Source organism: Bison bison, unplaced genomic scaffold (assembly GCF_000754665.1).
Source record: "Bison bison bison isolate TAMUID 2011002044 unplaced genomic scaffold, Bison_UMD1.0 scf7180017864034, whole genome shotgun sequence".
NCBI classification, from domain to species: Eukaryota; Metazoa; Chordata; class Mammalia; order Artiodactyla; family Bovidae; genus Bison; species Bison bison.
In genome coordinates, this window is record NW_011494606.1 from 3346712 (window position 1) to 3358524 (window position 11813).

At 50.8% G+C, this 11813-nt stretch overlaps 1 protein-coding gene across 2 annotated transcripts in view; it reads left to right on the forward strand.

Annotated features, from left to right (window-relative positions):
* ANP32A (acidic (leucine-rich) nuclear phosphoprotein 32 family, member A) overlaps positions 1–11491 on the forward strand; it is a 39255-nt gene extending 27764 nt beyond the window's left edge. For both annotated transcript variants that reach the window (XM_010834505.1, XM_010834506.1), the window contains exons 2-7: positions 3147–3296; positions 3529–3651; positions 6199–6397; positions 7781–7878; positions 10004–10067; positions 10268–11491. In XM_010834505.1, coding sequence (XP_010832807.1) covers positions 3147–3296; positions 3529–3651; positions 6199–6397; positions 7781–7878; positions 10004–10067; positions 10268–10329 — 696 coding nt within the window. In that variant the 3' untranslated portion in view covers positions 10330–11491. The remainder of the gene's footprint in view (positions 1–3146; positions 3297–3528; positions 3652–6198; positions 6398–7780; positions 7879–10003; positions 10068–10267) is intronic.
* Positions 11492–11813: the final 322 nt, after the last annotated feature.

Consider the following 11813-nt stretch of genomic DNA (forward strand, 5'->3'; position numbering starts at 1 on the left):
GAACAGGGTCTCAGGCCCCCAGCCTTTGTCCAGATCCTTGCTCCTGACTGCAGTGTCATTGGAATGGGGGCTGGGTTAGGTTTTGTGCTTTGGTTACCAAAGAAGTGTAACCAGGGTGGGGACTTCTGGGAGTAGCCCCCATCCCGCCAGTGGAACAGCTAGAAAAGGGGCTGAAGGGGGTTTAGTGCAGTCAGGGTAGTTTGTAGGATTGAATTTGGGGGTCTGGGAGAACCTGTGCCCTGCTTGGGAACAGCAAGGAAACCCTCCTCGTCTGTGGCAACGCTAACCATCAGGGCCTGTTCCTACAGTGTTAGGATCAGTGGTTCTGATGTGTGGCTGTACAATAGGATAGCACCCCAGGAGCACCCCAGGAGGCGATTATGAGGATCAAATGAGACAGTGCCTGCAAAGAGAGTGCCTGCTGAGGGCTCAGGAAAGAGCCCTTGATTGTTGTTAATAAAGAAACAATCGTTGTTAGTAGTGGTGTCTTGCATATTGTCCCCAAGAAGAATGGCCACCCTTTTGGGCGTGGTGCTGGGACTGGAACCTTGGGTCTATCTGGAGAATTCCCAGGCAGCACTGAGCTGTTCTGGGAAAGAGGCAGACTTCCGGGAGGAATTCCCTTGACTCTGCAGCACCACCTCCTGGCCCCCTCTTACTGAGGCCTCCTCCTTGGCTGATGGCCACAGGAATAGAAGCCCTGACCCATCTAGAGAACCACATGTCTGAAATCTTTGAAGGTGGACTGGAAACCCTCCTCATATTTGTCTTTCCGTAATGGAACTTAAAGAATTCCCAGGGCCTTCCAAGGAAAGGAGTGACTGAAGGAGCCTAGCTGTGTGACCCAAGATAGAACTGCCCACGAAGGAGGTGGCGCTCCCTCCTCAGGACAGGTGATCTCCCGCCACTGCTCCCCAAAGGCCTGGCTTCCTGGCTCTGCACTGACCTCCTGCCCTAGGGCAGAAGGCCTCACGGGGTTTACTCCCAGTCTCTTGCTGGTGACCTTGAGAAAGGGGCTTGACCTGGATATCTGTCCTCCCCTGAAGAGTGGGAAAGGACTTAACTTCCCTTGTCTCAGATGCAAGGGAAAGGTGAGCCTTGGCACCGGTGCCTGGCTGAGAGCTTGCTGGCTCTGGATAGGAGCTGCTGCACCTGGCTTCACCCCTCCTGCCAAATTGTTGCTGTCCTGAGTTGAGCAGGCCACCTCTCTCCACCAGGGAAGAAGACAGCAGGGCACCTGCAGGGCACTGTGGCCCAAACAGGCCCTGAGCTCTCCTAGTCTGACCTCTTTCAAGGGCAGGCTGAGGGAGAGGCGCAGCAGCTTGCTGTGGATTCTCTTCTCCCACATGGACATACGTCCAGTGATGCCCGAGGAAGAGGACCACTGTGGCAGACAGTCACCCTGGGCAGATGGACCTGCTCAGAGGTGGGGAGCAGCCCTGGACAGTGACTGGTTAGGACAGGCCTTGCTCACTTATCCAGGAGGAAAAAAGGCTGTGAGGGGCAGGAATGATAATGCAGGACTGCTGTCAACAGGACAGGCCTGGTCCGAGTGACCCATTGGTGTGAAATCCAAACTAGGGTTGGAAGTCCCAGGGAGCATCAGATCCAGGCAACATCAGTACACATTTCCTGGAGGCTGCAGAGATCAGGCTGGAGAAGGCAGTGGAACCCACTCCAGTATTCTTGCCGGAAAATCCCACGGACAGAGGAGCCCGAGTCCAAGGGGTCGCTAAGAGTCAGACATGACGGAAGCGACTTAGCAGCAGCAGCAGCAGCAGAGATCAGGCAAGTGCGGATGCAGTGTCAAGCACCAGATGAAGCCAGGAGGGATCACCTTTAAGGCTCCCGCCATCCATGGAAGGCTGGGGAGCAGCCCCCTGTCCACTCAGGACAGGAGTGGAAAGCTCTGGGCATCTGGTGGCAGGCCAGGCACCCTGGCATCCCTTGCTGACACCCCTGGGTCATGGCAGGCCTGAGAGCTGATGACTCTTCCTCAGCCCGTCTCCCTACCATCTGTGCTGGAGCCTGGACCCTCTCTTGTAGCCAAATCTGCCTTTTAACAACCCAGTGAGATGGTAGCTCTTTATCAGTTCTTTCTCCCTCATTCGAAATAAAGGGCTTAGGGCCAAAAGAGGAGATCTAAGGTCTCTTAACAGGGCAGAACCACCTCCAGGGAGGCAGGAAGCCTGCAGGGCCGCAGAGGTGTCTCCAAAGACCAACTTCTGGACATTGCCAAGCCCAGCATTTCTATGTGGGTTCATCCTGGGCTTGTGGATGTCCATTTTCCTTCCGCGTCGGCTCTCAGGACCTGAAGAGCAAAATCTAGAGCTGTGGTATTCTGTACGGTAACTTTCATGTATCTCTTTGACTTTGATTAAAGCTGAATAAAATTTAAAGCTTAGCTCCTCAGTCTCACCTTACCGGCCACATATGACTAGTGGCTCCTCTCCTGGATGGGTTTCCATCGCCATAGGAAGTTCTGTTCGACAGCACTGGTCTCCATTCTGTAGAGTGGAGAGTTGGAGGGGTCCCCGGTCTGCAGCCCTTACTGTGGGGCAGGCCAAGCCGGTGACCAGGTGATGACTGCCAGGCTGGGTGGGCTGGCTCTGACTGTGGTGGAGGATTGGGTTCAGGTACATCCCGGGACCCATCCGCATGCAGTGGGTCACGGACTCAGAGGTAAAAGGACGGTGGAGACTGAGGAGGGAGAGTAGTAGGTAGGGGGCCTCAGGAAGGTGGTCAGGCCGGGACCATGGCGGACCCTGGGGTGAGGGGCTCAGAAGGAACGGCAAGGCCTGGAGGTTCCCTCACAGCATTGTGGCTGGTGCAGTGGGGAGCCTGGGGGCTAAGGGGCGGCAGCAGGGTTGGAAAGAAACTCCCAGTCTTGCTGTCAGCAGTGGGATTATTGGATTTGTCTTCTCCAGTCCAGCCAAGACGCCTGTCCAGAAGGGCCCCCTGGTTCTGCAGCTCCAGTCACCCCAGCACCTCTCCCCACCCCGCCTCAGTGTTGCTAAAAGCAGAGAAAGATCAGGGTGGGCGCTGGCGCTGCGAGGCTTCCCAGTCTGCCTCCTGTCCTCCCCCCATCCCTGGCCTCAACCCCCATTCCTCACCCCGGTTGATTCACAACCTCCTTCCCTTCCCAGGTGAAAGAACTCGTCCTGGACAACTGTCGGTCGAACGAAGGCAAAATCGAAGGCCTCACAGATGAATTTGAAGAACTGGAGTTCTTGAGTACAATCAACGTCGGCCTCACCTCAGTCGCAAACTTACCAAAGTTAAACAAACTTAAGAAGGTAAATAGAGCGGAGGCGCAGGTGTGCTCGGGAACTGGGCTGGGGAGGAGGACCCGGTCATTTCTCCAAGTTGAAGGAGCATAACTGCAGGGGGGCCAGGGCGAGCCCCAGCACACCTGCCCCTTCCCTGAGCCGACTCCCTTCCTGGCCCATCTGCAAGGAAATGAACGCCTGAGCCCAGAGCCTTCATTGTAAGAGTCATTTCTGCTTTTTCTCTCCCTGCCTTGTTTAGCTTGAACTAAGTGATAACAGAATCTCAGGGGGCCTGGAAGTATTGGCAGAAAAGTGTCCGAACCTCACGCATCTAAATTTAAGTGGCAACAAAATTAAAGACCTCAGCACAATAGAGCCACTGGTGAGTCATCGGGGCCTCCCCTCTCCTCTGGGATGGGAGGGGTTGATACCAGGGAATGCTACTTTTGCATTTGTATGACACGCCTTTTGTGTTTAATTATGTGCTATGAGATAGAATTGAGCTTCTATAGAGAAACTGAGGCCTCGAGAAGTTCAGAGAGCTTGACCAAGAGGCTGAAGGGGGCCGTAGGACCCGGGTCTCAATTTCTGGTCCTAGTGCTTTTCCTCTTAGAGTTTCCACTCAGCTTCGGAAACCCGAGCTGTCATTTCTTTAGGCTTAGAACCTGGCTTGTGCCTTTCACTGGGGAGAGAGGAGCCATCCAGGAACTCAGCTGACCCTGAAGGTCGCTGCCTATTTTCTCCTTGGGTCACTGCCCAGAGGCTGGTGCCTCTGAAGGTGGGTCAGTCCTGATGCGGGTCCCATGGGATGACAGAAAGCTATGTGGTACAGGAGCCCCATGCACTTCTCCAAAGGGTATAGAGAAGAGTGACCCTGGTCAGCAGTCCTGGCTATGATGGTGACCACGGACTCAAAGACCTGGGCAGTATGTCCTCCTTTGCTTGTCCACATAGAGCTGAGCACACCCAGACTTCACGATACACTCGCTAGAAAAGGGCAGGTCATGGTCAGAATAGCAATTTCTGTGTTGCTCCTGCTAAGTTGCTTCAGTTGTGTCCGACTCTGTGTGACCCCATAGATAGCAGCCCACCAGGCTCTGCCGTCCCTGGGATTCTCCAGGCAAGAACACTGGAGTGGGTTGCCATTTCCTTCTCCAATGCATGAAAGTGAAAAGTGAAAGTGAAGTTGCTCAGTCATATCCGACTCTTCGCGACCCCATGGACTGCAGCCCACCAAGCTCCTCCATCCATGGGATTTTCCAGGCTAGAGTACTGGAGTGGGGTGCCATCACCTTTTCCGATTTCTGTGTTACCCATATCCGAATGACTGTATTCACTTGAGTTTAAGGAAATCAACTAATCATTGATTTCTATTTGTTGAAGTATAGAAATACTACTGCATTAAACTGACACCTAGCATAAATATATACATAAGAATTACTTCATAAGTTGTCCCCTTAGAATCAGGAGAGGGCCATAAGGATATTTGGCCAAGTTTGCACCTTTCCCTTTTCTGGGTATAGAGGGTACCAGTTGGGGTATCTCTCAGTTTGGGTTCTTGTCCAAAAAGCATTCCTCGTACTTTGTGGACACTTGAGGGGCTGGTTGATGTGCCCGTGTAGCAGAATGGGAGGCTGGCATTTCTCCTCCAAACTCGGGCTTTACCTGCCCATCTGTGGCATGTGGTCAGCTACTAGAATAGATTTCCCATAGAACTTTATTTTAGGACTTCTTCTGATCTCCTAGGGGAAAGCAATTCTATTTATCTAGCTAGAAACCTCAATTTCATAATTTTATTATAAACTGAAAAAAAATCTTTGAAGTTCTGTATATGTGTGTTTTGGGAGGCAAGTTATGGAGACTGTGTACACACGCGTGCACACACACAGTGTTCCTTTGGCCTAGAATACTCGTGTTTGTGTGATTTCTTCCCTGGTTATCAGTGTGATTATTGTGTTTCTCTCACCCCTGACAGTGGGGAACCGCCTTTGGTTGGGAGAGGCGGGCCTCACCCACCCAGCCCACAGCCCAGACTTCCTCTGTACCCTTCACCTTCTGCTAAAAATGACCAATCTCAAGAGAATGACCTTGTTCCTGACATTGACCTTGAGGGACAGTAGCTTTAATCACCAGTTAGGCCTGGCCCCACTGGAACAGGGACTTGGCCTGAGGTGGGATACCTCCTCCTGGAAGATGAGGGAACTGGAAAGATGTAGCAATTTCTTGCTAGCTGTGTGACCCTTTCACTTCCTGGGCCTCAGAATCCAGCTGCCAACAAGTGTAACATGGACTAGAGCCCGTCAGTTAAACCCATTGGTATTAAGTACTGTGGACAAAATCTGGATCCTTCATTGGTTTTTCTCTTGTCCTTTTTGACAGGCAGTATTGCAGAGTGTAAGAACACAGGTCTGAAGTTGGACTGCCTGATCAAAACCCAGTTCTCTGCCCTCTGCTTCCTCTTCTGTAAAATGAACTAATAATTATTTCTGCTTTATCAGTCTGTTGAGGATAAACTGAGTTAATACAAAGTGCAGTATTAATTGCCATTATTATTATTCCCAGAAGGAGGTAGTTTGCATTCCTGTGGCCTTTTCAGTTCCTCTCTGGCTCCTTAGACACAGGGCAGGCTCCAGAGCTCTTGGCTTATGCACCAAGAAAACCCTGGGTTAATTTCAAACTTGTCAGTGTTATGGCAGAGGCTTTAATTGCAGAATAGAAGTGTTGGCATTGGGTGAGGCTTTGAAGATCCTCAGATCCAACCGCCCATCTTTCACATGGATGAACAGGAGGCTCCCCAGTCGGGGGTGACACAGCCAAGCGCAGCCAAACCAGGGTTTGCCCCTCACCTGTGAGTTCTGCGTGCTGTCTCACGTCACCCCCACCGGTCTCCTCATCCTGCTCACTGTCTGACTTCGCTGTTTCCTTGCAGAAAAAGTTAGAAAACCTCAAGAGCTTAGACCTTTTCAATTGTGAGGTGACCAACCTAAACGACTACCGAGAAAACGTGTTCAAGCTCCTTCCGCAGCTCACGTATCTTGATGGCTACGACCGGGACGACAAGGAGGCCCCCGACTCAGATGCCGAGGGCTACGTGGAGGGCCTGGACGACGACGAAGAGGACGAGGATGGTGGGTGGCGCCAGTGAGAGGCCAGGCCGGGTTTTACGGGGGGCAGACTGGGCGTCGCTGGTCCCTGAGAGCTGTCGACCTCTTTCTAGAGCTATGGAGGGGGGCAGGCCGTCTGCTTTGTTTACTGTGTAGACAAACAGTGGTCTGTCTCATTGGTTGACACCCCTAAATAAAAGGACCTGAGCCCAGAGAGACACCCGTGGTTCTCCAACTGCACGGTAGCTCCTTAGAAACCATCTGAGGGACATCCCTGGTCAGGGAACTAAGATCCCGCATGCCTTGCAGGCCAAAAAGCCAAAACAAAACAGAAAAGATGTGACAGATTAAAAGACTTTAAAATTGGTCCACATCAAAAAAAAAAAACATCTGAATCCTCCTTTCAGTTTTTTCCCTTTTCCAGAGTCCTCCCCAAAATGAGATCCTACGATGTCTCACTAGGATTTGCTTACAGGGAGGAGATGAGCAGATAGAGGAAGGTGGGGCAAGGCCTGAGGGTCCCCTCTTTTCATTTAGGGTCCGGTGGTGGAGATGAGGTCATGGCTGGAGAGACTGTGGGGCCCCCTGGTGGCTGCCACCCATAGGACCACATGGCAGGACCTGGGGGTTGAGGACTCAGGAGCCCCAGGGATCTTGGAAGCAGAGGAGGTTGTAGGTAGCACAGTGGGCTCCCTAGTGGCACAGTGAGGACTCAGGGACTTGCAGGAAGGAGAGAAGGAAAAGGAAGGGGGACCTCCCATCTCATCTCCTCTCCACACTGCCAGCTCAGTGCCACTTCTGTGCAGGGCTTTGTGGCCGAACTGGAGGGTTGAGACTTTGCCTGAATATTTCACAGATGAGAGTGCTCATCCCTTCTTAGGTGGGAATATTTTACTAGGTATTCAGACATCCAGTTGTTTCATCTTGTGCTGGGACAGAAAAGTCTTAGGACTAAAATCCTGAGACTGGGCTTCTGAGCCCAGCTCTGTAACTGACTCCTTGTGTGATCTTGAACAAGTCACTTCTCCCCTCTGGGACTCGTAGAGTTTGGCTCAATGCTCTCTCTGAATGAGTTGACTTCTTGGCTTTCCTGGGCCCTGTAACTTGGCTCCCTGAGCTGGCATTTCTCTGCCATCTTAGCCTCCATGTGGGATCTTTCCTTTTCAGAATCCTTGGGAAGAGGGCTTACCTTTGAGGTCATTCTAGGATGCTTATTTTTTGGATGACTTCAGGGTGTGTTCAGTCACATTAAAGCATCCAGGCTGTGAGCTGGGTGGGTGTGGGAGTCGTGGCCCCTACATCAAGGAGTGCATCTCCTGCGCTAGGCCCAGCGACCTGGGGTCTGTACTGTGGGAAAGAGGGGTCAGCTCACCACACCCTTGTTCTTGTCCCCATTTCTGCTCGCAGAGGAAGAGTATGATGAAGATGCTCAGGTAGTGGAAGACGAGGAGGACGAGGAGGAGGAGGAGGAAGGGGAAGAGGAGGACGTGAGTGGAGAGGAAGAGGTAAGAGGCTGGGCTGGGGGACCATGTCTTGGAGCCCCCCTTACTTGCTTTGCTGCGTCTGAATCAGTCCCACTAACTGCCTGACTGATCGGCCTTAGCAGCCAGGAGCCCTGAGTGTGTATTGAATCATTTTAGGGCCTGTTACTGGGCTGATTTGGGAAAGGCAAGCCTTGCAGTCAGCCCTGGAAAAGAAAGAAGGGGTTCTGGAGGCCAGTAAGGAGGGGACTCTTCTGCTGGGACAGCCTGGCATTTGTTTCCATGTAAGAATCAGTTCTTATAGAATCCACATCCCCATTTCCACCTTTTTGCGTTTGTGTGTTAATTTAGATACTCAGCACTTACAGTATGCTGGGGAAAAATCAAGGACTGCCTTGGACTGGTGGGTAATAGGATAAGACACTGCTGGATTCCACATCAGAGGGTGGCAAGGGTCCCCCACACGGCGGATAAAGTGCCGTTATCCTGACACGCTGGCTGGCATTCTTATTTAGCGAGGTCTGGGATGTGTCTGTGACACGGTGCATCCCGTTTCTACCACTTGCTAGCTGTGTGTCCCTGGGCAAGTTGCTTGACCTTCTGAGCCCGTTTCTTTATAGGTGTCATTTTATAGCTGGGTTGTAAATAGGGAGCAACTCACTGGATTGTTAAGAGGATAAAATAATTTGTAAGTAAAATCCCTAAGGACAGGGAGTGTTTGACCACTTACTATTTTAGGCTTTCACACCCTTCAAGGTCCTGGCTCTGTGTGCCTGGTTTTGTACTTGGATGGATGTTCTGAGTCTTTCTAGAGCAGAGTCATTTTCTCTGACTTTTCAGCTTTCTAAATCTGACTGCAAAAGTTAGATGGAGAGAGGTTTAAAATGGTGACAGCACGGACAAGGTACCTGCCTTCTCCCATAACTTCCTGTCTCTCCGCATCAAGGGAATGGACACCTATTGGCCACACAGGCCCTCTCAGGTGGGACCTCCTGGCTGGTCCCTCATGCTGGGGAGAGGCAGCTCAGGGTCAGAGGAAAAGCTGGTGACGTAGGCTTGGTTCCCCCCGAGAGGTGCTGCCGGGTGTCTCTCCTGCCCAGGTGTAGGCTGCTGAGTTCACTGCTAAAGAATATTATGTATTTTAAAAATAGAGACAGCAAAACAGCACACCGCCCCCGCGCCCCGCCCCCCAGGACAGGGCAATAAGGCATTTTGGCTAATGGACTTGCTCTTCCTGTCACAGGAGCTTCCAGAATGCAGAGGGTTTCTGTTTTGGGATTGGGTAGTGGTGGAGTGTTTTTTGGGTTTTTTTTTCCTTCTTCTTCTGTAATCTCATTAACCATGTGCAGATTACACACACACACACACACACAGTCTTAGCAAACAGACTGATTAAGGAACTATTTGGTGACATTATGAAAGGATATTCCCTTGACAAAAAGAAGTCTATTGCCAAGTTCTTTTTAAACAATGGGTTGCCTGGTGCCTCAGGAACAGTATCATACAGATTCAACTAGCCTGGACCCCCAGGAGCAGCATAAAGTGTGGTCCTGGGTTGAGGGTGAATTCACACCCCTTGTTGAATCTCAAGGAGCTGGAAGTGATTTTCTTTGAGGCGGGGAAGAGGGGAGGATATTGCATTTTCCCTCTCCTCTGAGTGATCCAAGTTTGCAAGAAGTGAAGGGGCTGGGTAGGGTAAGGCTGGACTCACCCACGGAATCTGGATTGGGGTTTTCCCGTGAACCAAAACTAGATTGAGGGCAGATGAAAGTCCGGCCTGCTTCATGTGATGGAGAGTCGCTGGGGGAACTCACTGCTCTGGGAGGGCACGCTGCAGAGCTGCCTGAGTTACAAGGACTTCGGGTCAGTAATTCTTAACCTGGGCGCAGAATCCACCCCAACTCCCGGCTCTTGCAGGTACTGTGTGTGATATGGGTATTTCCTGGAAAAGAGGTTCAAAGCTTTCTACAGAGGCATAAAGGTGGTCCTGGATATAAAAGAACCTCTGCTTTCGATTCACCTGACCAAGCCTTGGGGCTGCTGAGAGGCTGGCCCTCACCTTTCTGAGCTCAGCATCAGGGAAAGTGGCTTCTTCCCCATGTCCCGAGGCCCGGGCGTTCCTAAAATCCAATGTCATCTTCTCTTCTAGGAGGATGAGGAAGGTTATAACGACGGGGAAGTAGACGATGAGGAAGATGAAGAGGAGCTTGGTGGTATGGCAGCCTTTTTACTCTCCGAGGGTAGCAGGCTGACCCCTTCGGTCATGGTAGATTGCTGGGCCCTGAGAACCAGGCCTCAGTTTGCCAGGGGCAGCAGAGCGTCCTAGACTTGGGCTCCCTGCTTTCCTGGTGGGTGGACGGAGTCAGAGGTGAGATCCATGTCTAACCTGAATGCCTTTTCCTTACTCTTCCAGAAGAAGAAAGGGGTCAGAAGCGAAAACGAGAACCTGAAGATGAGGGAGAAGACGATGACTAAGTGGAATAACCTATTTTGAAAAATTCCTATTGTGATTTGACTGTTTTTACCCGTACCCCCCCAAATCCCGCCCCCTGAAACTTATTTTTTTCTGATTGTAACGTTGCTGTGGGAACGAGAGGGGAAAAGTGTACTGGGGGTTGTGGGGGGAGGGAGGGTGGGAGGGGGTGGAATAAAATACTATTTTTACTGCCACTCTTTATTTTTTTCCCCTAATTTTTCTTTGTGTCTGGTTCTGTCCCTGTAAATGCAATAGCTGAGTACACACACGTGAACGTTTGTTCCTTACCCTCAGAGAGGACAATTTGGAGATCTCTGACATTTCCTGATACTTCCCAAGTCTCTTGAGTTGATTGGAAGGCCAGGGCTGGCCTCAGTTTGGTTTCTCAAAGCCCAGGAGGGCTGAGCACCAGCCGCGTCTTACCTCTTGTTCCGGATCCCATGATTTTCACGTTTCTTGGGCCTGCTAGAGGCAGCAAGCGCCTTGGCTTGTAAATAGCAACCTAAAGGCGAATCTTGGCCCTGGTCTGGGGACCTTCCCTGTCTTCCATCCCCTTTCTCTCTTCCCAGACGGTGGTGGGCTTTGCTCTCCTGAGAAGACTCTGATGTCACTCTTGAGTGATGAGCCAGAGAGCTGGAAACAGCAGGCTTCAGAGTTTAGGAGTAAAATGGATTCAGTAATTCTAATTAAAAGAGAAGAAGCAAACCCTCAAACTTCAACCTCTTTCAAAGATATAAAAAAACGAAACTCTCCCTATCTTGTGTAAAATATTAGAACACTTTGTTTTACAAAATGACAGGAGAACTCTTCTGCGCGTCCTGCTCGGCCTAGACCATTTTTACAGACCTAGGCACGGGACACACTGCTGCATGTCGGCTGGGTTTTTTTTTCATACACCCGAGCACGGAAAAACTTAACGCAAAATTGTATTTTCTTACCTAGTGGAGATCTGAAGTGACTGCAAATTCCTAGTGAATGTACAGGCTCGCTTTCCTGTCCCTCTTCTGGATTGCTTTCCAAGTGACGCGTGACTTCCTAGCCCATGTTTCATCTGTATAAAAGAACATCTGCACCGGTTTTCCTCCCCCTCAGAAGAGCCAAACTTTTGAGTTTTATGTCTGTTTGTCATTGATAAATTTCAATAAATCTTTTTATACAATTGTTTTTGGGGTGGCTTCTTTGAGTCCAACATGCCATTGGTGATGCCATCTAGATAACCTGCTGGGGGGCGGGGGTGGGGGGCAGGAAGCTTCACGTTGGTTACCTGATAAAATAGTTTTTCTTAGAAGATCTGTAACCTGATGAATTTTGGCTACTCTGGGTCTCAACTCAAGACTTGGTGTGCAGTCTTCATTAAAGACTGGATTTGGGCAGGGAAGTGGTGGGGGATGGGAGTTTAAAAAGATAAAGACATAAAAAGGTTTATTAAACACCAAAAAGCTGGCCTTGGGACCTTATTTTTAGTATATTTTATTGTTTTGTT